This window comes from Anolis sagrei, chromosome 4, assembly GCF_037176765.1.
Source record: "Anolis sagrei isolate rAnoSag1 chromosome 4, rAnoSag1.mat, whole genome shotgun sequence".
Taxonomy (NCBI): domain Eukaryota; kingdom Metazoa; phylum Chordata; class Lepidosauria; order Squamata; family Dactyloidae; genus Anolis; species Anolis sagrei.
The window spans coordinates 130774902-130800697 of record NC_090024.1 but is presented as its reverse complement, the minus strand read 5'-3'; the positions used below and the strand labels follow the sequence as shown (position 1 = coordinate 130800697).

At 38.8% G+C, this 25796-nt stretch overlaps 1 protein-coding gene across 1 annotated transcript; it reads left to right on the top strand.

Moving 5' to 3' along the window:
- Nucleotides 1-700: 700 nt before the first annotated feature.
- Nucleotides 701-25403, top strand: SCYL3 (SCY1 like pseudokinase 3). The gene is made up of 14 exons (XM_060774353.2): nucleotides 701-900; nucleotides 10031-10246; nucleotides 12318-12503; nucleotides 13582-13695; nucleotides 14847-14903; nucleotides 15710-15812; nucleotides 16665-16776; nucleotides 17740-17817; nucleotides 19435-19574; nucleotides 20693-20880; nucleotides 21468-21639; nucleotides 22888-23046; nucleotides 23448-24151; nucleotides 25066-25403. Exons 2-14 carry the CDS (start codon nucleotides 10082-10084, stop codon nucleotides 25126-25128), a joined length of 2241 nt encoding a protein of 746 aa, XP_060630336.2. The 5' UTR covers nucleotides 701-900; nucleotides 10031-10081; the 3' UTR covers nucleotides 25129-25403.
- Nucleotides 25404-25796: the final 393 nt, after the last annotated feature.

The window sequence follows — 25796 nt, the reverse complement described above, 5'->3', positions numbered from 1 at the left end:
TCAATGGCTTCCTTGTGTAGTCTGACATGGTGGTTGTTGGTGTGGTCCAGCATTTTTGTGTTCTCAAATAATATGCTATGTCCAGGTTGGTTCATCAGGTGCTCTGCTATGGCTGACTTCTCTGGTTGAAGTAGTCTGCAGTGCCTTTCTTGTACCTTGATTCGTGTTTGGACAATGCTGTGTTTGGTGGTCCCTATGTAGACTTGACCACAGCTGCATGGTATAGGTGCCAGGCCATCAAATGCTAATCAAGGTGGTCAGTTGAAACATTCACACCTACTTCCAACAGACAAGAGTTCTTTGTCCCACCCTGGTCATTCCACAGATACATAAACCCACTTTCCTAGTTCCAACAGACCTCACTACCTCTGAAGATGCTTGCCATAGATGCAGGCGAAACGTCAGGAGAAAATGCCTCTAGAACATGGCCATATAGCCTGAAAAAACCTACAACAACCCAGGGTTGCAACACCTTACACAGAGAAAAGGAGGTGCTGGGAGCTTGTTCTGGGCAACGCCAGCCTTGCCTTGATTCCCATCCGCAAAGGAAACCGTCTAATCAGGCAACCTTCCTCCAATGAGAAAGCAGAGAACGTTCGGCCTCTTGTGACGTCATGCCACCTAGCAACCTCAACCACCGGGAAAGCGGAAGTGTTTGCCGGCGCCTCTCGGTCCTCCAGCGCGACTCCATGGTGGGTCCGGGCAGGAAGTCGTCCTCCCGCCTTCCGCTTGTGGGGGGAGCGCTTGTTGAGGAAGTGAGAGGCCCAGCGGGGAGCGCCCTTTGCGGGGCTGCCGGCGAGTGGAGTGAGGCCGAGGCTCTCTTCCTACTCCCTTCACCCTCCAAAGGCGGAGAAGCTTCAACGGGCTCCATGAGGGTGTCCATTCCTGACTGTCATTAAGGTCTGCCTTTCTCTGTCCTCCTCCCGCAGTGACTGGTTATTTGACTGGACTGCTATTGGCTCTTAGAATTGAGGGCGAGGTTGGTTTGTTGTTGTTGTTTAAGGGGAAAAAAACAAGAAGAGTCTGTTGAGAGGTCAGCAGAAGGTGACATCCTCATTTGTGCTCAGTCTCTGGCTCCACTGAGGCTGGCTCTACCCTGCCATAATCATCCAGTTCCTGACTCCAGAGCATTTCCTTTGAACTGGATTAGGTGAGTCTTCACTGCCATATAATCCAGGTCAAAGCACATAATCTGGATTTAGGAATTGGAAGATTATGGCAGGGGAGATCAAACCTTTTTGTTCAGGCAGGCTTTTGAAGAAGTCGGTATGACAACCAAGTCTTGGCCTCTCTTGCTTTAACACATATTTCATAACATATTGAGGATTCTAACCATTTTAAGTCTTTTTTTCAATAGCAAAAAGACAAAATTATGCAAATTGCAAGTTTTAAAGTTTTGTTTGAAAAGAACCACTCATCCATTGCTGATGCAACACTATAATAATAATAATTTAATATTATTATAGTGTGATTTCTTTTTCCTGTGCTGGTCTCGGTGGCACAGTGTGTTAAAGCGCTGAGCTACTGAGCTTGTTGACTGAAAGGTCGCAGGTTCGATTCCGGGGAGCGGCATGAGCTTCCGCTGTCAGCCCTAGCTTCTGCCAACCTAGCAGTTCAGAAACATGCAAATGTGAGTAGATCAATAGGTACTCCTCTGGCGGGAAGGTAACGGTGCTCCATGCAGTCATGCTGGCCACATGACCTTGGAGGTATCTATGGACAACGCCGGCTCTTCGGCTTAGAAATGGAGATGAGCGCAACACCCCAGAGTCAGACATGATAGCCATGTATAAATATGTGAGAGGAAGCCACTGGGAGGAGGGAGCAAACTTGTTTTCTGCTTCCTTGGAGACTAGGACACGGAACAATGGCTTCAAACTACAAGAGAGGAGATTCCATCTGAACATGAGGAAGAACTTCCTGAGAGCCGTTCAGCAGTGGAACTCTCTGCCCCAGAGTGTGGTGGAGGCTCCTTCTTTGGAAGCTTTTAAACAGAGGCTGCATGGCCATCTGTCAGGGGTGTTTGAATGCAATATTCCTGCTTCTTGGCAGGGGGTTGGACTGGATGGCCCATGAGGGCTCTTCCAACTCTATGATTCTATGATTCTATGACTGGACTTAATGTCAGGGGACAACCTCTACCTTTACCTATTATTATTATTATTATTATTAAAAACTGGGTATTTATTTATCGTGTCAGGGGCAACCAAACAATTGTATTACATTTCTAACAGAACAAAACAAACAAACAAACAGACAAAACATAAAATTTGTAAGCTTGGTAATTGATTAAAAACTGGGTGGAGTGCCTAAAGACCTTGGCCTGCACTTAAACACAATTGGCGCTGACAAAATTACCATCTGCCAGCTGCAGAAGGTCACCTTACTGCAGAAGGCCACCTTACTGGGATCTGCACGCATTATTCACCAATACATCACAAAGACCTAGACACTTGGGAAGTGTCCAGCATGTGATCCAATACAACAGCCAGCAGAGTGTCTGCTGTCGACTCATCTTGTTGTGTTTCAAATAATAATAATAATAATAATAAAAACTTTATTTCTATCCTACCCTATCTCCCCATGGGGACTCAGGGTGGTTCACAACAAACAGCGGCAAACACTCAATGCCGTAAAATGCAATCAAAATCAAAACAGCCATAAATTAAATAAAAATTAATACACATCCACATCAAGCAATAGTGAGGCATGACATAACAAAATTACATTTTGACTGATAAACATTTTAAAACACGACTTAAAATTAGGACTAATAAAATATAAAATTTAAAAGCCCAAGTAACAAGTTATTTCCATATTCCGTTTCCATTATATTTGTGCCAGATATTCTATTGTATCACTACACTGATAAATGCTACAACAAAGAGTGAAACATACACACATGACTTAAATATGTAAGTACACACATGCCCACAGGAAAACAAAGATATCAGCTGTGGTGGCTCAGTGAGTTAAACCGTTGTGCTGGCTGAACTGCTGATCTGAAGGTTGCCTGTTTGAGATGGGGTGAGTTCCCGTCTCTCAGCTCTAGCTTGCAGGAACATGAGATAAGCCTCCCAGCTAACACATCCCAGCATCCCCTGGGCAACGTCTCTGTAGATGGCCAATACTCTCACGCCAGAAGCGTTCTCTGGCATTCCCTCCCCCACCCCAAATCTTTTAGTAAATGTTTAATAAAAATTATTTGGAAAAATTAAAGGTTTAAAGATAAAGTAAGGGCTTGAATATGTTTTTATGGATCTTAACTGAATTTTTAAAGTACCAATGATATTTCGTTCTGTTTTTATATTTGTATATTTGTATACTTTTAACTGTATTGAAATGCTTTTAATGTAAGTCACCTTGAGTCTCCTTGTGGGGAGAAAAAGCAGGGTATAAATATACATTATCATCACCATAATAGATGGTCTGAGACTTGCATTCATCCATGCCCAGTTATTCTATATAATTACCCATGTTTAAAGCAGCAAGAGTTCCATGATATCTTAAGTATAGCTTAAATATTAACAAATGTGATGTGGCAGGTGTTGTGATTAGAGCCCAGTCAGATTAATTTCTTAATCTGATCAGAAGCAGAAGAAATCCCACTTTTGCTTCCCGCTTTTAATGACTTACACTGTTTACATTTTTATTCAGAGTTTGTGTGACTTTACAATACAAACTTTATTACAGTCACCAATCAGCACAAAATGGGGAAACACAGCTCCCCAGTGAAGCGGTTATTTAAAAAAAAACAGATTAGAAAACAGTTTAAAATCCAGGTTAATGTAACAGGTATGGAACCAAGGGGGTGGGGAGACTGATTTGAGGGGTCAAAACACTGTGGCGGGGGGGGGGGGGCACTCAAGGGGATGGGAAGGGCACATTATAAATCAAGTAGTATTTCAGTTTGTGTGTGTACCTGCCTGCTAACTGAAGATAACACTGTGTAACACGATGTTTGTTCCTGGGTTATAAATGTCATTTCCTAACTGGTTCTGTCATAAAACTATGGAAAAGGTTTATTAAACTGCAAAACTTTGGTTTTGCAGGACATCCTGCAGCACATTTTGTTATAGTTTTTCAATGAATATCTCATTGAATCTCAAACAATTCATCATAGTTTGTGGCAGCCATAAAAACAAAGTTTCTGGAGTTTAACAACTATTTTCAAAGTAAGTTCTGCACAATCAAACAGGAAATAGCACTTTCAAACCAGGAACAGAACTTTTTTCAAATTTTGTTACACGGTGTAATCTTTTCTCACTTTTGTTCTGCATCAGATGTATGAGATAGAATTCAGTGCAGTTCCTGGTGAGTCAGCAATCAGAATGGCCCACAGATGTCACCGGAAAACTCATATTGGGAATCCCAAGCATATAAATCAATTTTAGCACACTTAAGAGAAAATACACTGAAAATTATGCATATACATTACTATTATCCATTCAATTGATATAGAATTAATAACACTCTAAACTAGTGCTGAGAAATAGGGGATTGGGCTGTGTGTGGCTGATGTGCCCAAAAGTATGTTGGTTTTGGGATGAAATGCTATCATGGATAAGCCAAATAATGAAATAAACAATACACTTCAGGAGAGCTGTGTTGATAAATTCAGAATTCAGAAGTGAGAATAAGGATCTGGTAAATAAAAATTGTATACTGCTCCTATTATGTGCCACAAGATTTAAAATAGTGAAAACCAGGAAAAAGTTGAAGAATCTGACAATAAAAAATTGGTTAAACAGGATATGGGCAATAGCTCTATTGGAAAAGCTATCCTCTAAATTAAGATTAGCAAAACATTAAGATTAGCTACATGCACAATGGAGGACCTTCTTGCAGCAACACCAGAAGCACTCCAAGTGGCCAGATACTGGTCAAAGGACATTTAATCAACTACCAAACTCACACATTTTGTATTTTCTCTGTTTGTTTGCTTTGTTCTGTTAGAAATGTAACATAAGTGACTGGCTGCCCTGACACGAGAAATAAATAAATAAATAAATAAAATAAGCTATATGCTCTGGATTCAATTCTAAGTTTCAGTTCTGTGCATTTTTGCCTGGAAGCAAGTCTTACTGACGTCAATGGTAGTTACTTCTGAATATGCATGTATAGGAATGCATTCTGGCAAGGACTTGGTATCTAGCAAGCTATTTTTGCATGTATATATTTCCTTTCATGCCTTAGTATGTGGTTTCCACCACTTAAAAAGATTAGTAAAAGGTGAATTTAAGGAAGATATATTTGATAAAACTTGGAAACCACTACCTTCGTGTCTAAAAGCAAAACCATTGAATATCCAACAAAGATTGTGGTTGAGTAATGTATGAGTACATTACAATAATTTTATGTAACGGATACCAAAATTAGAATAATGTGGAAGTAATGGAATTGACAGTGTTTTTTATAACACTGTATAAGTAATGAGAGGGTTAAGAGGTACAGATCTGGGAATAGATGGTGAGATAAAACATTTGTATTATGTTTCAAATGTTGAAATACAAGTTTTTAAGAAAATAAAAAGAAACAAGAATGTCACAAGACAAGAAAGAGTTTCTAGACTTTCTGGTGGCAGGTGTCTATGTTTAGAAATAAGAGGACAGTTTTTCCCCCTTGTCTCTTTCAAATAAAGTGTTCACAGTGTGTCACAATGAGCAGCAGATATTTCTCTTCCAACTGAGTTTGACCAGCACATTACTGGTGCTAAATTTCTGATCAGTAAAATTTGCTTATTTGACATGAGAAAACAGTATTGGCCTTACTTCTGAATCAGATACAAAAATGTCACATTCTAAATCATGCAAAACCTTGTTGTGACTCTTCAGGAGTATTCAGCCCTAGGGACTGAAACCTGAAGTTGGGAAAAAACCAACATTTTTTCCTGTTTCTGAAGCAATAGTCTCTTCAAAGATCAAGTTGGAAGCAGGCATCATCTGTGACACAGGACTTTCAGAGGATGAATGGGCAGACAGGCACCTTGAGAAATCAGCCAGGACAAATATAAGAGACTGTCTTTTGTAACTGAGTTTTCTGTGTGTGTGTGTGTGTGTGTGTATGCACACACACACACACACATATTAATTAAGTTGAGAAGAAAAGGTAAACTTGTTTTGCTTGTTGGTAACAGGCAGGGGCTCCAGGGGCAAATTCACATGTGGGTTACATTGGTTGTTTTCAAACCAGATCAACAAAGCAGAGCTGTTCATTCATTAAGAGTATGGGCACCTCTATTGTCTCCGTAGAAAATATATTTTGGTTAAAGAGTTTATTATTAATCCACTTGTGTAGTTCATTTTCTTCTCTCCTTTATATAGACTGTTAAAAGGATCCAGGTCTTTCTATTTATTTGTTTCGTTTATACCCTGCTCATCTCCCAATATGGAAACCAAAGGGGCTTACTATTGTAAATTAAAGCGTAACTTCAACAGTTTGTGTATATATATAATACAAATGTTACATATATAAAAAGGCAAACCAATTAAAACACTTAAACATATTCAAATTTATTGTAAATATAAAAATACAATCCACTCTATTTAAATAGCATTTGTTCCTGCCAATTAAGGGTTTAAATCCTATTTAAATATGAGACCAGAGAGGAGCCAAGGTAGCCTCCCTTGAGTGGGAATTTGATAACCCAAGAGCTGCCAGTGAGAAGGCTCCTTTCCATGTCTCACCAAAGGGGCTGTGAGGATGATGGAGCGGAAAGAAAGGCCTCCTCCTAAGACAGATTTAAGCAGGCTCATGTGGGAGGAGTCTTCCAGGTAGTCTTGACCTAAGCTGTATACAGCTTTACATATCAGTTCAGGTATACCTTAGCTAACAGTAGGTGTATTCCTGGGTATTAACAGAAACCTTGGTACCAAATGCAAAAATAATATGGAAATAATAATAGGGAGAGGTTCCTATACCACAAAAGAGAAGTATGGTTCAGCTGGTTTCAGCAAGCTTTTTATGCAAAACGTACTAAATGCACATATGAAATTAAATAACCAACCCAACCTTGACAAAATAGAGTATAAATAAATATAAGAAGTACCGTGGTAATGGTGATGGCAGTGATAAACCTTACATAAGTAAACAGAAACATTTTCAATCTCCTGGAGGCCACTTGAAAATTTATTGTAAATTGCATCCCTGGACAATTGTAGGCAAGCACACACAACCATGGATAGAATAAGTCTGCTTGAAAATCTTGTGTTTCTCCAACCTTTCTTCATAAGCATTTAACCAGTTCTGTCTAAAACCTTCCAGTTAAGTGGCAGAAAATGGGAAAAGCAAAATCTGTGCCATAATAATAATGATAATAATAATAAGGAAACCCTGGTAAGGTAGGGTTGTCTGTTCTCCCTCTTTTGCATTATATATATGCATAGTAAAGGATTCTGAAGGGAGCTGCTGTTTACATTCTTCTTGTAGCTAGGTAAGCACATCTGTGGTAGTATTAAATAGAGTAAAATTCCACTAGAAAAATGTGTTTTTCTCTTGCCCTCCTTCTTTGGTGTTCAGCCAGTGCTCCAGCTAGATGGCAAATGAGAAGGAAATGGGACTTTAAAATGTTGTAAAAGAGAGGTTATTTCTCAGAGGCTTTGTTAACTGAGCTATTTCTGTACTTTGAAATACAACCAGAAAGAGACCAGTAGCCAGTAAAGCCATTTCAACAAGGGTTCTGTATTGCCTACAACTAGTCCAGGTCAGCTGTCTAGCTGCAGCATTTTGTACTAGCTGAAGTTTCTGGTGTTTAAAGGCAGCGTAATGTAGAGTGTGTTACAGTAAGACAATGGAATGTAATTGAGGGATTATGTTATCTTAGCAAGATCTAATATCTCCAGGAATGAGTACACAGTTCACCTGCTCAGAGGTTATTATAGGTCACATCTGCTCACATCCACAATGTAGTTTATTCCTCTTTATGTATTCCAGGATCTTGCCCGTAATGACTTCTCAAACAGGCCAAAGGAGGGATGAGAGAGTGAAGGAGGTAATCAGTGCCTCCTTACAACAAGGCAGAGTTCTAACTTGCCTAAAGGAAGCAGCTGTGACCAGTGTTTAAAACAATCCCTTCTATAATAGGGAATTATTGACCAGTGTCTAACTTTCCATTTTTTGTGCACGGCATGTGATAGCTTTCCAACTCAAAGGGTTTCTCAATGAAATGGATTATCTAGGTTCATTTCAATCTCAATATCATTTCAGCCTTGGTACTCAGAGACTTGGACACAGGTGGCACTGGTTCTGCTGAACCTCTCAGCAGCTTCTGATATTATCAATCATGATATACTTCTGGCTCACCTCTCTGGGATGGGACTTGGAGCACTGTTCTGCATTAGCCTCATGCCTTCTTGAAGGGGTGAAACCAGAAGATGAGGGACTTCCGTTCAACTCCCTACCTTTTGTTTGTCTATAGGGTCCTCCAGGTTATTTAATATCTACCTCAAACTGATGGGCAAGGTCCCCCAACTCTACAACTCCTTTCCATCTTAAGCTAAGGAAGCTGTTCTGGTGCTAAACCAGTGTCTCATCCATAATGGATAATGAGAGCAAACAAAATGAAACATAATCCTGACAATACAGAGGTGCTCCTAATCTGTCAGAGAGTTGGGATTCAGCCTATGTTACAGAAGACACAGGTTTGCAGTTTGGCCGTACTGGGGTCAACTTTGAACCTGAAGGTACAAGTTTCTGCAGTGGATAGGAGCACATGTTTAAAGTTCAGGTGCCAACAGCACCTATTCTTTGAGACGCTAGATCTAGCCATGGTGGTATTGTCAGCTCTCAATATTTGCTGGAGCTAGGGGCAAAGAACCCTCATGATAATGAATAAGTTTGACTTTTTAAAATGCTGTATTAACTTAGGGAATACATCTTTAGGAATTTCTAGGTCCTCCAACATGACTCTTCAGAGTAGGTTGTACAGAAGGGTCTACTCAGTCACAATGTATTTAGATAATCTGTGTCATCCAAAAATATCTGGAATTTGTAGGGAATCTGATTCTAGAACCTTGTCCCAAAAGGTGCATCAAAAGACTGGCTAGTAGAACTGGATGAGTTTAGTAAACGCCTCCCTGCAGCCTTTTAGGTAGAGTGATACTTATCTTGCTGCAGCAAGACATACACTTGGCCAGTTTCTCTCTGGCTACCTTTCCAAACCTGGAAGAGCATGAATTCGACACTCGGGATCCTTTCTAAGGACCTTGTCAGCATTCATAGATTGCACAAGTTGAAACCTATCCAATAACAGAGAATAAGTGGCTACCAAAGGTACAGCCACTGGAAAAGTATCAATTACAGCATCCAAATCAGAAAAAATATTTAGTCTGTAAAGTATCTTGCCAATTATTCATAGCAGTCTGTTGAGAAGTTTGCATTCTGTTGTTATGAGGCTGATTGTAGAAGGCCCATAACTATTCTAGACAGTTCTGCTGGATTCAGTGATGGCAAAGGACTACGATTCTTCTGTACCACCATTGCAACAGATTAATCTTCCAACAGATTGTAATCTGTATTTGGTCAGATTCTGAATTTTCTACTATCAGTGCTCTAGTGCCCATCCCATTTATTTCATCACAACCATCTTTCTAGTAAACCAGGAGTCTTGTTAGATCTGTGGGAGGGAATGTAGGGCAGTCATCTCTACCACTTAACCATTCCTCCATTCCAGAGATCAAACAGGATGTCAACAGGGGTCATCTGCCCTGTCAACAGGAAACTCTCCAAAGCCAACAGGAATCCATCAGGATCCACAAGGCTACTTATACAGAGCATCTCAATCTTTCCCTTCCCCACTTCTGAAGAGATTCCAGTTCCAATGAAATTAAACCCCACCAAGCATATAAGCTTACTTGAAGTTAATTTTTGTCCAGTACGATACTCTGTAGTAAATCTATTCAATCTGACAACTTCTCTCTCACTTCTGCCAACAGAAAATAATAATTTATTGTGTTTTTGCTTAACCTTGTGCACAGATTGCTGCAAGGAATTTTTCATTAATATATGTTTGGTTGATTTGTTCTCTTTTCAGCGTCTTTGAAATTGAAAAGGGTCCTGCAAAACAGTTTGAATTGACAAGGTAATGGGCTCAGAGAACAGTGCTGTAAAACGTGATGCACTGGCAGGGCATCCATTTACATTTCCCTCCGGAGTCAATATTTACCCAGCAGTATTGTCTCATGGCAAACTTGCTTCTGTTTTTGTGTATAAGAGAGAGAATGAAGAAAATGTTAACAAAGCTGCCAAGGTACTGACTGGTTTTCAAAATTTTTACTTTTATTATTAATTAAATTTGTATACTTCTTGTGTAGAAATTTCAGGGTAGTTTACATTAAAAGAAATGTTGCATTTGGGGGGAGGGCACAGCTAATCCTTACTTGTGAAAGGGTTAAGCGTTGTTCTCCTTGTTTATCACTGTCTGTTTTCTCAATTCCTGTAGATTAAGCGTCGAATCAAACTGAGAAAGCAATCCAGTTAATCCATAGTGCTTGAACCATAAACGGCCCATCTGCTTTCAGATTTTGTTATTCAGAACAACTCAGAAATATCACTTCATAATTGTACTTGGTTTAAAATTTCCTATTCAGTTATCAACATTGAAAAAATAGAGGAAGAAAGGGAAATTAAAATATTTTAAAAATCAAATTTTCAAACCTGGTTTTCATATGTCAAAAAGTCTCGTAGTCAGTGGATTGAAATTATTTTGTATAATTGTTTTGCGTAGTTGTGATTACATTTTTAAGTCTTTACCCATATATTATTTCATTGATGTCTTTTCTTTATGAAAAATTATTCTGGGAAATAGAAGCATGATTGGGACAGATTGTTACTCCCTGAATTCCTGCATTGGGATACATAGCTACAACAGTTCCCCTCCCCGAGGGATACATTAATAATAATCTTGATGTGGAATTATGTGCAATTGATCATGGAATGGCTTTAGACATTGAACTCTGAATGGTGTGTTTTCACCTTGAATGTATTATAATCATGGTTATTATGTTGTAATTTTAATACAAACCATTTTAGGTGAATTTTGTATGTTTTGAGGCACTGTGTAGGTGCCATTTGTAAGCCGCCTTGAGTCCCTCCCAGGGTAGAGAAAGGTGGGATATAAATAAGGGAAGTAAATAAATAAATAAAAATATTTGAAATCTAATTGTATCTCCCTAGATTATCCCGCCAAGAGAGGCAGGGATCAAGAAAACAGGTTGTCCTCCTAAATTGCCCCAGCAATTTGTCTATGTCAGCAGTACTCACCAATTCGATCCAGTTTAATCACACTCACAAAATTGCTGGACATCCTAGTATCAACTTTGCTCCAATGATAGCATCTAAGTTAGCTCTTATGCAAAGAGATTTTATCTGGAAATAGTCATTGCCAGGAGTGAACACATTTTTGCTCAGTTGAAGAGAGCTGTATGTGCCATCATTCAGTGCTGTCCTCTGTAGCACCTCTGAAATCATTCCGTGAAGGAGTTTGCCTTGCCTCAGGCCCGTAGCCAGGATTTCGTTTCGGGGGGGGCTAAAAAATTTTCAGGGGGGGTTTCGGGGGGGGCTGAGTTTCGGGGGGGGCTGAGTCTGAGTGAAAGAGGGTCTAGCCTAGCAAACCTTTTGTATCATTACCCCAATACCCCCATACATATGGGATATATTGAGAATGGTGATCAAATCATGATATTAATAAACATAACAGTTTAAATAATGCACCAGTAAGGCCTTTTCGCGAACCACCATGAGAATTTCGGGGGGGGGGGGCTGAAGCCCCCCGAGCCCCCCCCCCCCTGGCTACATGCCTGCCTTGCCTCAAATGTAGTTTTTCAGTGGCACTTTCAGTCCTTGCAATGGTGCAATGGCTCTAAAGTTGAATTTCAATAGTTGCGGTGTTGTTAGCCCAGGTTATGACATTGTAAATACTGAGCATCCTGCTCGCCATAATTTAATGAAAAATCTGGACATTTTCATTTGAGTAGAATGAAGAACAACTGAGAGGAAATTGGTGACAAAAATAAGGAAAAAACATGAAAATTCTTAAGAATTACATCATCTTGGTATACCTGAGAGTTCTTCCATTTTGAGGAAAACTTGACAGTTGAAGAATTTTACAGCTTGTATATCAGTTCATGAATGATGAAGAGCTAGAGTAGAAGAAACTAGAAGTAATAGACCTAAATATTTTGATGAAGGATAATTCAGATTGTACAGCAACCATATGAAAATACCAAAGAACAAGCCTATTCACTATCGCTTTTTGCGAATATGTGTGTGATATATAAATAGATGTCTCATACTGAATGGTTTTATCTTGATTTTGGAAGCACCTGAAAACATTACGCCACCCTTGCCTCCTGCGCTTCCTTTCTTGTACTGTGGAAACAGATGGAATCCACCTCATTACTGAGCGTGTGCAACCACTGGAGAAGGTCTTGGAGACACTTTCATCTTCAGAGATATGTGCTGGAATCTATGATATTCTGCAGGCCCTAGTGTTCCTTCATGACAGGGTGAGTATTATCCCTTTACATCTTGTCCTAGTTGCAAATGTTTAGGTTTCCCATTGTAGGAAGAGTTTCTTGTATGAAAATAGGCTTTGTCATTTTTGTTACCTTGATTTAAAGTGAGCTGGATATGTAAAATCAAATGTCTGAAGTTGGTTTTTTTTGTTACTTCTGACATTAAGATGAAATTGAGTGACATAATGTGTATTCTAGTTGACAACAAAACTGCTAGTTACAAATGAAAAAAGGGCAAGATGACATTTTTACATTTTGCTCTCATTATGTTTGTGATGGTAGATTTTTGATATAATAGTGGAACTGGCAGGGATGCTATAATTTGTTCCAAAAGTGGAATAAATTCTTCATCATCCACTTTGTTCCTCACACAGTTGGATTTGAGCTATGTAGTTTTGATGGAAACGCCATCCTTCCAGCGCATGTTTCAAACTTTGCAATAGAGCTTACCCCCTTTTCAGTTTTTTAAATTGCCTAAGATATTTCACTCAAGAAATACCCTTAATTCACTTGAGTTCATTAAGGGGATTTCTTGCCTGGCCAAAATCTCATCACCAGGTGGTCATTCTCAATGCATTTTTGACTGGGTCAAAAACCCATCAAAGCTGGTGATATTAAATATCTGGTTAAAAATGTCTCACATAAATTGCACACTTGTAGGTGGAAGTTGGATAACAATTTAACTTGTGAAGCATTTGGATTGGTAGTTGTTTTCATTGTTTAAAAATTACTGCAGTGTCTTCAACCTATTTGCTTTGCAGTTTTTGTTTTTTTTTTGGTTTGTTGTGTGTTTATTTTCTTGACTTAAGGAAGTAGACCTTGAGTGAGCATAAATTGTTCTTTTTCCTCAAATACAATGTTTGGCAAAAACTGGATTATACTAGTTAAATGCGACTTGGCATCAAGTTCCTATAAGAGCTCCCTGGTGACATTGAGACTCTTTTGTGGTTTTTCGCAGGTTTCCTTTGGAGTGTCTTGGCATTAATTAATATTAACAAGAGTTGTATCACTGTCATTATTCTCATGCTAATGGACTATTTTTCCTTTATTTTTACAAAATATATTTTAGGGAAACCTAACACACAACAATATCTGCCTGTCTTCTGTATTTGTAAGCGAGAATGGGCACTGGAAACTAGGAGGCATGGAAACAGTCTGCAATCAGAATGAAGCTACACCAGAGGTAAACAGCCCATTCCTTTTCAGGCCCAAGACAGCACTACTTCTGCTCTTTGCCAATACTTTCTACTCCACTGAGTTGTTTGAACAATGTGATAGCTTAATACCCAGTCTTATTACCTTATTCCAAAACTAGATTATAGTTTTCATGAATACTGGAAATGGGACATAGTAATTGCCTATACACAAAACAGCAAATACTAGTAGTTCTTTCTGGCTGCATGACTTGTTCTTTTTGGATGCAGTAAAGTGTTACCTATCTCCTTGTCACACTTTTATTCTAGTCCTTTTGGTGACCATATCTAGTTCTATAGAAGATAATTACTTTGACAAGTGTTTAACATTATAATCCCTTGAGTATGCTTAACAAGATCAGGCAAATTAGAAATTATTTCTTTATTATCATGGCACACTAGCAACTTTGGCTTTCAGCTTTGTAGCTGTAATGAAGAACAGTGATACATTATGGATGTCAAGATATGCAGCTGAACAAACTGCTTACAAGGAGGGAATGTAATTGCAGCAAAGTGTGTGTGTATGACTGTGTATTTGAGAGAGTAATAATGTAAAGACAGTGACAAGATGGAGAGTCAGAAAGTATTTGTGATGTCGAGGGACTGTTTCTCATAAAATTGCACTTATACAAGGGAAATGGTTGTTGTGAGTCATGATTAAATTCCTCCTTGAAATTAAAGAACAAATTCCCTGCCACTGTCCAGTCACTACCCACTACACATCATTTAACACTTCCTATTCCTCCCAATCAGCACAATACTCTATGGAGCGATTTTCTTCTGTACTGAAGTCTTAAAGGGATGCTAGTTCTTAAAGCTCCAAAGAAGTCCATGGTTTTTAGAGCACATTTTGAAAAGCACCCTTGTAGGCTGTACACCGGGTTTTACAGAGTAGTTATACTTCCTTATTTATTTATTTATTTTATTTACTTTATTTGTATACCGCACTATCTCAGCCCGTAGGCGATTCAGTGCGGTTCTTGAAAGGACGAAGGGTGAGAGAGGAGTCTTTGGTATTCAGAAGTGCAACAAGGGTAATACAAGTGGCAAGCATAAACACATGACTATTTCTGTCATTGTTGTACTTCATACATTATTGGTCTTTAGGCTTCCAAGAGCTAAAACACATTTCCTTTTGTAGTTTTTGAATAGGATCAAGTCAATACGAGAGAAGACAGGCATTCCACCTGAAGAACTGGTAGGTTTTATCCATTATGTGTATTGGAGAAGTAGGAAAAAAACAGTTTATATATATGTGTGTTTTAACTCACATCAGATGTGAAGGATATGAACTGCATTAAGCTGTTATAGGAAGTGCTAAGGTGAAATGACCATTCTATTTTGTATGTGAGAATGGCATGTAGAGAAAATTGAGATCATTTCAATGCATTTTTCAAGCATGTTGTCTCTGGATTTGTCTGCAAATAATTTAATTGGTGTTCCAACCTTGATGGTGCCAAAATCCCAGGTTACCTTTCACAGACAGACAGACAGACACATAGATAGATGCAAGTTTATTTACTTAATTTTTTATATTTCCCCTTTCTTTTCCAATGCCAGAGCTTCTCAAAGCAGGTAATAACACTAAAATAATAATGCATAGAATCAGGCAGAATAGAACAATCCATTGAAATTTGCCTGGCCTGGAAATTATTCCATGTGTCCAAAAGACAAGTTTGGAAACCCAACACAGTTAATTTTAGGCAGTATAGAGAGTTACAGGAATGGATTAGGGAAAGAAAATTCTTATATAAAAGTTTAGAATTCATAATTCTGATTTCTAGGTTTTTCCCCTCCGCCCCAAATGATATTTGCTATTGTGTTTGTTATGTTTTGTAGTGTTGTCATTTATTGTTTTTAACCTTTTAAAGACATCTTCAAGGTTTTAAGGATAGTGATGGTATAAGTAATACAAATACATTCTGTGTATTAAAGATGAAGCAGAAGGGTTTTGGAAAAAGATTAAACCGATGCTGCTATTTGATCCTTTTTCTATTACTCCAGTGTGCAGATTTCCAACTTCTTCCTAAGGGCCAGGGTCATTCCCGGGATGCCTATGCATTTGGTGTAATGGTTGAAAGCCTGATGACTTTTTTGAAGGAAGGCGGTAAGAATTATTTGAAACAAAATTGCTTCATTTCAAAGAACATGAAGTTTTCTCTTGACAACATTCAGAATATAAAGAAGGAAGTACTTCTTCATAACTTAGGTTACAATTAAGCTGCAGGAACCTACTAGCATAAATTTGGCTGCCAAACTTCAGTGGTTTTAAAAAAAAGATAAAATCTTGTTTGTGGGATTGCCTAGCCATTTTGTTGGTCTTTTCCTTGTAGGATTTTTATTCTGGAAGAACAGAGTGTTTCTTCTTTCAAAAATTAATCATGTAGAACCAATTTTGAGGATAAAATACTGAATTTTAATGGATGGTACTGAGGTTATAGGTAATTCATCCTGTTCTTCTGCTAGGAATTCTGCTGAGCAAAAGCTGTCTTCAGTATAAAAACTAGCCAGTAGTGAGTGCTGTAGTTCATTGTTTAAGATGGCATTTGTCAGTCTGCATGAATTGTAATGGTTATTTCTTATTAGGAAGGGTGGAACATTGTAATGGGCCTAAGTGACCAATCTAACAAAGCACATGATTTCGCACTGAATTCTTTGAGTGAACAACTCTGTCCTAAAAATGTGTTTGCTGTTTGGCATGGGTCACAGATCTATCAAATATTGCTGTTGTTTTTATGTTGAAGCTCCACCAATTATGAAATATTTTGCAAAACTACTCAGAAGCAAGCATCCTTGAGTCCAGCGTGACTTCCAAATACATTTTATCAGTTTGCATCTTCCTTTTGTAAAGAACTTCCCATAATTGGAAATAATTGGAGCTGGTGGTGCTGCTTAGTCTTGTTTCTTAGAATCATAGAGTTGGGCCTAACAGATTTAATTCCAAAATTGTGTCTTTTAGTTGCAGATGATGTTTTGGTCAGCTTTCAAGAGACCTTACACGCCACTTTGCTAAATACTGATCCGATGTGCCGCTGCCCATTGTCTAGTCTATTATCCCATGAATTTTTTCGGTAAGCATACTGTTGGAATATATTCTAACTGATGGTCTTGAAGAAAAGTTTCAAGGACTTTTAGTGTTCCAGGATTCTATTTACTAATATTTTTCACACCCAGCAATCACAGTTGCATAAACAGCCCTATCCTCTGGTCAACAAAGTATGCTTTCCAATTGTGATTTCAATTGATATTACAAGGAAAAAATTTATAATGTTCTAACTGTAACTGTGCAGATAACGGAATCATTGCAATAACGAGTTTTATTAGTATGCACCTGCTCCTTGTTCTGGAGTCTCAGAGCATGTAGCGCATTTCTCTTCTACAAATAAAGTGATCAGTGTACAAATGAAAATTTATTGAAATCCTTCCTGAAAGGTGTCTAAAATGGTGATGCTAAGTTTTGATCCATAGCAGCATCTAGGAAAAGAAAGTTCCAAATGTATCACACATAGTTGTGAGTATGAGCATGTGGAGAGGCAACTCAGAAGTCTAGTCTGACTATGTAGACATAAGAGTACATACAAGACATCCTGGCTATGTTCGAACCAATCCTGGGAGAATGTGTGCCTACAACCTGGAGTCCAAGATTGTATTTCAATGGCGATATGCCATGGGTGCCTAAATATTCTGAAGACACTATAACCCATCTAATCCTGGAGACTAATCAGAGTCAGCACTGGTTAATACTTGGATGAGAGATTGCCACTGAATACCAGATGCTGTAGGGCAGGCTACATTTCAGTGGAGGGAACCAACAAAACCATCTCTGGGTATTCCTTGCCTAAGAAAACCCAATGAAATTGATGAGGTCACTATAAGTCAACAGAAGACTTGAAGATATACAAATTCCATATTCTGGCATTTCTGATTTCAACAAGCGTTACTCCACTTGAGGTTTGCTTTTTGTTTGTTAATCTTAGGTGCTTATGACTTTAAGTTGTAAGCACTAAATCAATAAGTCCTTTTTAAAATTTCAGGAATGAATTTCTGGAAATGTTAAGCTTTCTGAACAGTTTGACATTGAAAACAGAGGAAGAAAAGACAGAATTTTTCAAGTGAGTAAAAACGTTGACTGTTAATTAATTGCTGTTAGTTTTTCTCTGCTTTCTCCTCAAAGCCTTGCTTCATAATAGATGAAAGGAGGAAGACTTCCTCACAGATAGGCTAGTGACACCCAGTTTCATGGTGTTCTGTGTTGTTCATTACACTATGTAACAAAATTTGAAAAATGATCTGTTCCTTGTTTGAAAGTGTTATTTCCTATTTAATTGTGCGGTACTTACTGTGAAACTTAATTGTTATACTAGTTTTTGTGGCTGCCCACAAATTATGTTGAATTGGTTTAAACTGTGAGATATTCATTTAAAAAGTGAAACAAAATGTGCTGCAGAATGTTTTTGTAATTTAATAAACTTTCCCCATGTTTTTATGATAGAACCAATTAGGAAATTACATTTATAATCCAGGAACAAAAATCATGTTACATAGTGTTATAGGCCAACTGAAATAGGTAGAGGCACTGCTCTTTCTCCATGAAACACGTCCTTCTCATTCAGTTGCTTTGCCTTTTCTCCTTACTTTACTGCTTGCAAATGGGGCTCATGGTATATTTTTAGTGCTCTAATGTAGAGATCGAACTATATACGGTCAGCCCTCAGTTTTCCCAAGGGTTAGCAATGCAGGATCTCCAGGAAAGAAAAAAATGACAAATATTTTGGGCCCCACAAATATGCTTTCAGAAATCTCCACCTTGCCCATAGGCCGTCTCCACTTCACCTTCCTCACCTCCTAGGATAATGTCATTGCTGCAAAAGTCTTCTGCAGTGTCATCACCCTTTTCACCCTCTTCCTGCTCCTATCAATTTCTGATCCCAGAGCTCTTGTTTCCCACCATAAAATGATGCCTCTATCTCACTTACAGGCTATCTCTTCCATCACTCATCTGCCCACATTACTACCACTTCCACTTTTCAACTGCCCCCTTTCCCCTCCCTGATTTGGGGTTGAAAATGAAGTATTTTTGTAGTCAATTTTCTCATGGGGGCATCCCACACATTGCGCACTGGCTGCGTTGTTCAGAAAGGCATGGAAAGAGAGCATGCAAGTACAGGTGTCCATACAGGGGCCCTAACAGTGACAGTCTGCTACTGAGTTGCAAATCACTCCCAAGATTTATTTTGATGACATGAAATAACTTTGTCCCTCACCCAGCTGGCCTTCCCTCTCTAGACCTTTAGAGTTGTAGCAGAAAGACCAGACCTATGTCAGCCCGAGTTTCATCTTACTGAGCTATTTTTCTATTGCTGCCCCTCATTTGTCCAGAAGAGAAATTAGGCCCCTGAGAACTTGACTGACTGATGAGCATGGAGGGAGAGAAAATAAGAAGCCTCTCCCGGGAGTGAAAAGGGTGCTGCCATTGAGCCCCCTCATTTCTGTTTCAACTTACACAGGACCTCTGCCACTATAGATAGATTCATATGATCACTAGGTATGTTAAAAAGGTAAAGATATCTACAATGGGAACAAGTTATATACCTAGAGAATTTGAACCATAGAAGAACATACTGGAAAAGGGGGAGGGGAGTATGTAAATGTAAAAAATAAAATAAAAATCTATTAACTGCATGCAAGGAAGAGATAGAGGAGACTGAATAGTTTCTCTTCTAACACAGATTTCTGCTGGACAGAGTATGTGGCTTGTCAGATGAGCTGATTGCTTTGAGGTTGGTACCTCTCTTGCTCAATCAGTTTGTGTTTGCTGAACCGGTAGCTGTCAGGAGTTTTCTTCCTCATATCCTGAGTCCAAGAAAAGGTATAGTTTGAATATTATTTCTTATGAATAAGCAGAAATGTATTAACTGTGGATATGAATTGTTGGGGATTGAGGCTGGTTCCTGAAGAACTTCATACAATTCAACAGGTAATAGCTTAATGAATGGAATGCTTAGGCACGATATAAACAAAACTCATTGAGTTCATATTAGCAGTTTACAACATTTTATATTACTGTGCAAATGGTTTTTAAAACATACTTTTTGTAAAAAAAATCAACTGCTTAGACCAATTGATGATCATCTTTTGTCTGTTAATACGCATATCGTATCACCTTGTATGTTACATATGTTATACAACATGTTACATTAGAAGCATAATTCTTCTTCTTTAGAGATTCGAGTTACAGAAGAATAACAATAGTTCCTCTTCATCCCGGAAAGAGGTGACTAGTGGAAAGCCACAGCATTCTAGACTAGGACCCGTTCTGTTCACCATCTTTAACCATTATATAGAAGACAGAATAGAGGGCATTCATGATCAGCAACTTAGGAAGGGTAGCTAATACCTCAGAGAACGGAGTCATTATTCAAAATGACCTTAACAGTTTGGGGAAAACAATCTGAATTTCAATAACCACTGAGGCAAAGAAAATGGAGAGATATAAGATGGGTGACACCCATCATCCAATATATATTTGCAAGTAAATAGACAACTACACAGATATAATATAGTAATAGTGTGCATAAAATATAGTATTCCCTAAAAGGTATAGCAGGGCTTAACATTAAGATCCTGACAATTGCCCTCATGGTCTCCTTCAACTCTATGATTCTTACCCTAATGTGTTTCATTGAGCTTTGCCCCATATAGACAGGAAAAGATGTCATATTCCACCTTCTTCTGCATTCCTTTAGGTATCAAATATCTGTGTCTCTTGTTTTCACATTTGGCCTATTTTTAAACACTGAAAAGGGCAATGAGCTGCTATAGAGGACTTCTGGTTGCATAAGCTTCCAATACAGGTGGATTACAGGAAAGGGAACCACATACATATATGAAATGAAGCTTTTGTGATTGCAGAGATATTGAAAAATCTGTGGCTGTAATTCCATATTGCTAGTTTCAACTGGCACCATATTAACTCTTTCACTTCAGATAAAGTGGGTGAAAGCCAAATCAATGGCCTGCTGTCTCCAGCTGTGTTCCAAGCACATGTCAGCCCTGTGCTCCTGAAACTGTTTGAAGTGCATGAAGAGCATGTTCGGATAGTATTGCTATCTCACCTAGATGCCTATGCAGAGCTGTTTACTCAGAAAGAGCTGAAAAATATCATATTGCCACAGGTAAATATGCAGAACAGGAATCAGGAAATAGTTTACCTAGAATATAGTGGCTTCTGCTTGGGGGCACTTAGGATAATAAAGGGTGTGCAATCATAGAATCCTGGCACAGATCACTTCTGTTTCTATTTCTGTGCACAAAAATAAATTTTCTAACTTCTATTGAACATTTTAAGTCCTGGCCTAATTAATTTTTGCTTGTTTATGTGGTGCATACTTTTCTTCTACAGTTTCTGCTTTGCAGTTTCAGATCTCTGCAGTCTGGGAATCAAATGCTTATTTGCTTTTCATATAGATTTACTTTAGATCCTGCCCTCCAAATGCTTGTATCTCAGGGTTCGGAATCCACCCCAAATACACGCGAACTGTCCATTTAGTAGACCTGCTTTGTAAAGTCAGGGTATTTAAGATTATTAGATTGCACACACTACTGTGGATTTAGGAAAATGTATTTTGAATGATTTACAAGACCTTTTCTCAAAATAGTCAGGATGTTAAGAAAGGAACAACAAGCATCTTTAGCAAAGGCAATGTCTTAGCTAAATATGGGTGGAAACCAAGCTGAGCTTGACAGCCTATCCTTATTCTAGGTTTTATTGGGGCTGCGAGATACCAGTGACTCACTGGTAGCGATAACTCTGCAAAGCTTAGGAGTGCTGGTCTCTCTACTTGGACCTGATGTTGTTGTGGGAGGTGACAGGACAAAGATCTTCAAACGGTCAGCACCAAGTTTCACTAAGACCTCGGACCTTTCCCCAGGAGGTAAGTAAATATGGCAGGATTAGAGCCCTTTTAAAAGCCAAAATAGGGTGAGGGTAACTCTGCTGGTTGAACTGGAACAGTAATTTTAGTTAGGATACTTGTTTTGGGGGTTGGGGCTTTATTTTATTTATTTACTGTAAAAATGAAAACACCAAAGACAAGTTTATTCTGGTAGGATTAAACTAGAAATGCTGGATTACTGTAGTCAAAAGGTTTCCTGTTGGGACTGGGAAGTTGTTTACATCATTTTTAGCAAAGGAAAGGAAAGATTTTCTAGTTATATAATTTCAAATGCATTAGTATGGTGCACTCCCATTTTCCCTTTTTACTGCAACAAAATATGATTGCAGTTGTCTTCAACTGGATGAACTTGCTGAACCATCCAAGAATTGGCATTATCTGTTTCTAAAAAATATTCCCAGGTCTCTACTTGTTTCGATGATAGCATATATTTACACGCACGTGGATACATGTTGATATGGTCATGATAATAACAAGAATTTGGTAAGTTAGATTCTGATATATCTTCATGATTAATTAGCAATAGGACAGATAACAAGGAGAAAGTCTGGAATGGTCCTGGTTGTGATAAAGTGCTAACATGGTGTAGCGGTTTGCATGTTGGAAACCCATTGGGTGAATTTGGGCAAGTTGCACTCTCTCGGCTTCAGAGGAAGGCAACAGAGAGCTGCCTCTGAACAAATCTTGCCAAGAAACCCCCTGATATGTTCATCTTAGGGTCACCACAAGTCAGAACCAGGTTGAAGACACAATGACGACAGTAGCCACCATGGGAGATGTAGGCCAAGATCCTATCAGGCAGGCTATAACATTTCCCCTGCAGATTACTCTGTGCTCTTTCCAGCCTTGCACGAATATAAAAAAAAACCTTGCCATGTTTTCCCCTTGCTTATTTTGGTTTTGTTGCTCTAATACAGTGGTTCTCTACCTGTGGTCCACAGATGTTTTGGCCTTCAACTCCCAGAAATCCTAACAGCTAGTAAACTGGTTGAGATTTGTGGGAGTTGTAGGCCAAAAACACCTGGGAATCGCAGTATTGAAGTAAAGTAAAAAGTGTAATAAAATGCTTTATACGACCGTACTTTTTTCCTGCATGTTGGGTTATTAGCTGTAACAAAGATTATATGAATGAAACATTGGTTTCAAAAATGGCTACAGATGCAAATGTCACTGTTCTATCTACCTGTGTGTGTGTTTGTGTGTTTGTTTGCTCATGTGCCCCTTTAGATTCTCTCAATCATGTAATCAACTGCCAGAAAAAGCTGGTCTCTCAGCCTCTGCAGGATAACTCAAGCGTATTCCTCAAGTGCCCCAACTCTGGAAATCTTTCATTCAACAACAGGAATCATGTGCCAAGACAAAATGCTCACATTGCCTTAAGAAAAGGTAACCCTGGTCTTTTTCTTTCTTTCTTTCTTACAACAGCCCTTGCTGCTAAAAACCACCAGAAGATTTTGCTACAACTGCCGGTCCAGAGAAAAATCCAGCATCTGTAGCTCCTAACTTGGCTGCTTTAGAATGTGAACTGTGGACTGTCTTCTTCATGTCACTTTAAAGTTACTTTTGAACTGGTTAGCTGAGGCTCATAGCAGCAGGGTGAATGTCAGGTTAGATGAATGTTGTTCTTACTCATTGGGCAATTTCTTGGCTTAGACGGTATTTTGACGTAGGAGCAGCAGTTTATGCATGCGTTCTTAAATTGTTTAAATACAGAGGATGAATGTCAGGTCTAAGATTTGAGGATACATTACAGGTCAAAGCAGGCATGTATTCTGTGTCTTCCACAGGAGAACAAGACTCTTTGCATTTATACAATGTGCCTGGGGACTTACACACATTGAAGAATGGTGGAAGCTGCACGCATGTAGCTGAGAAGACAGTAGAGGAATGGCCAGACTGGAGTGAGTGCGAAGAGCTAGAGACTGGGAAAAGTGCAACCGTAGAAATCAAAAGGAACGAATTTTGTGTCAACAGCAACCCCTGTCTCACTAGTCACAATGCAGATGAGACATCTTGGAGTGAGACGGTTCATAGCCCTAACTTCAAATTGTCCTCAGGAAACGGTCTCCATGCAACTGGGTTCAGTGGCATCGCAGAGTCTCCAGATACATTTGAGCTCCAAAAGGAATATCGAACTCTCAATTCCAGTCCCTCTACTGGGCTTGGCAACAACAATGATACTTATATCCACAGGGACCAGAATTTCGAAATTTCCTCTCTGCTCAAAACATCCTGCACAGAGAGATCTCCCAAATGTGATTTAGGAGAGGAGTTTATGATCCAGGTGAAGAGGAAAGAGTTTCACGATCCAGAGCTGGACTGGTTTGCTGACATGGTCCCGGACATCAAACCTTCATCAACTTTCTTCATTCTACCAGAACTGGAGCCCCATCCTGTGATTCACAGCAACTTAGACAAAGATTACAGTCCTGTGTGTGATACTCAGAAAATGCAGTTTTCTTTGAAATTTGCAGCTCCTGAAGCTTCAGAGGTGAGGATTTGAGAGAGCGCACCTAAAGTGTGGGGATTCAATTCTGCATATTTTATATTGTTCCCTTCTGGGTGAGAAAAGCAGGATATAAAGTAAATAATAATAATAATAATAATAATAATAATAATAATGCCAGCATGCCAGCATGTTGCTACTGGAACAGCTTGATTAAGCAGCACACAGTAGCTAGCATCCTGTTAATGATATTGACATGCATTCTTTGCTGCAGATGTATTCTGCTGACAGCATAGGAATACTTGCACATACAGCAATGTTACACATTACACAATGGCACCAAGTCTTTGATATGCACTATACAATGTTGCTACCCTGCTTGGGAATTACATAGTCCTGATGTGTACCTCTTTGTAGATATTTGTGATATGCTAAGGGGATGCCAGATTGCAACCATGAAATATATCCACAACAGATACACACAAAACAGTATCTAAGTATGTGCTGTATATACAATATAAAACTGTTCAGAGTGTTTTCTAATAATTAACATGAGAACTAAACACCACAATGACATGTTATTGAGTGGTTGTTTATGGGAAAGAAGCAATTATTTTGCCAGTACAGAAGTTGAGCATTAGAACAGCTAAATAGTGACATCTATATCTCTGTTACAAGGAGCTCAGAAGTTAAATGTGATTATTTCCAAGATGTTACTTCTGTGAGACACTACTCTGAACATTTTAGATTTATTTGTTATTTGAAAACATTATTTTGGATGATCAATTGCTAAAAGTACGGGTGAATTATAAAGAACTCTGGAGGCCCAATGACTGCTTTGGGAAGTAGAGAGGATGGACAAAATGCAAAAAAAATTGCTTATAGGCTGCTAGAACAAATAAGGAGCTTAGCTGTGCAACCGAGAATTAATCTAGTTTTTTATTTAATCCTTATTCTAGGTAAATGGTGTTGGCTGGGAAGAGCAGGAGGAACTGAAATGGGAAGATGATGCCAACTGGTGACAACTGAATCACTGAATAATATTACAATTGGATGCCATTTTGCACAACATTACGGGCAGCCTGCCCACAATTCCTTGCGAGCATTTAGTACTTTCACGGTACATTTGCCTTTCCACTCTACGAAGTTTTGGCCATAACTACTGCTGGGGCCTTCTGCCCATGGTTCTGAAAAAGGATCCTTGGAGAGAGGGAGATATGTAATTTTATTTTTTTTCCTCAACAAATAATGATTGTGGAAAACTTTAGGGAAAATAAATGGATACACATTCGTTTAATGTTTTTGTGGAATCTATTTTATGAAGAAAAAAAAAGCACTTCAGCGTTCTTCTACACGATTAGAGGATTTTTCCGCAAGGCTGCTTGAACAGAGTGTGCACCTGTGTGCTAAGGCTGAGAGCAGCGTCACAGTAAAGCAGCAAATCTTCATTAAGATGAATGATTTCATTTCTAGATGGAAAGCCCATAAATACCAGTTAATCCCATCTGACATATATCCTTCCTACAGGTAGTAAAGGATTCTGGGTGACAGCGATGAAAGTGAATTGACATGTATTTTCGTCAATGGCCTGTTGCTTTGCTTAGCTTTTCATTCTGATTTTTCCATTTCACACCAGCAACCTGTATCAATAAACTGAACACATACAGCATTAAACCAGGAACTATCCATG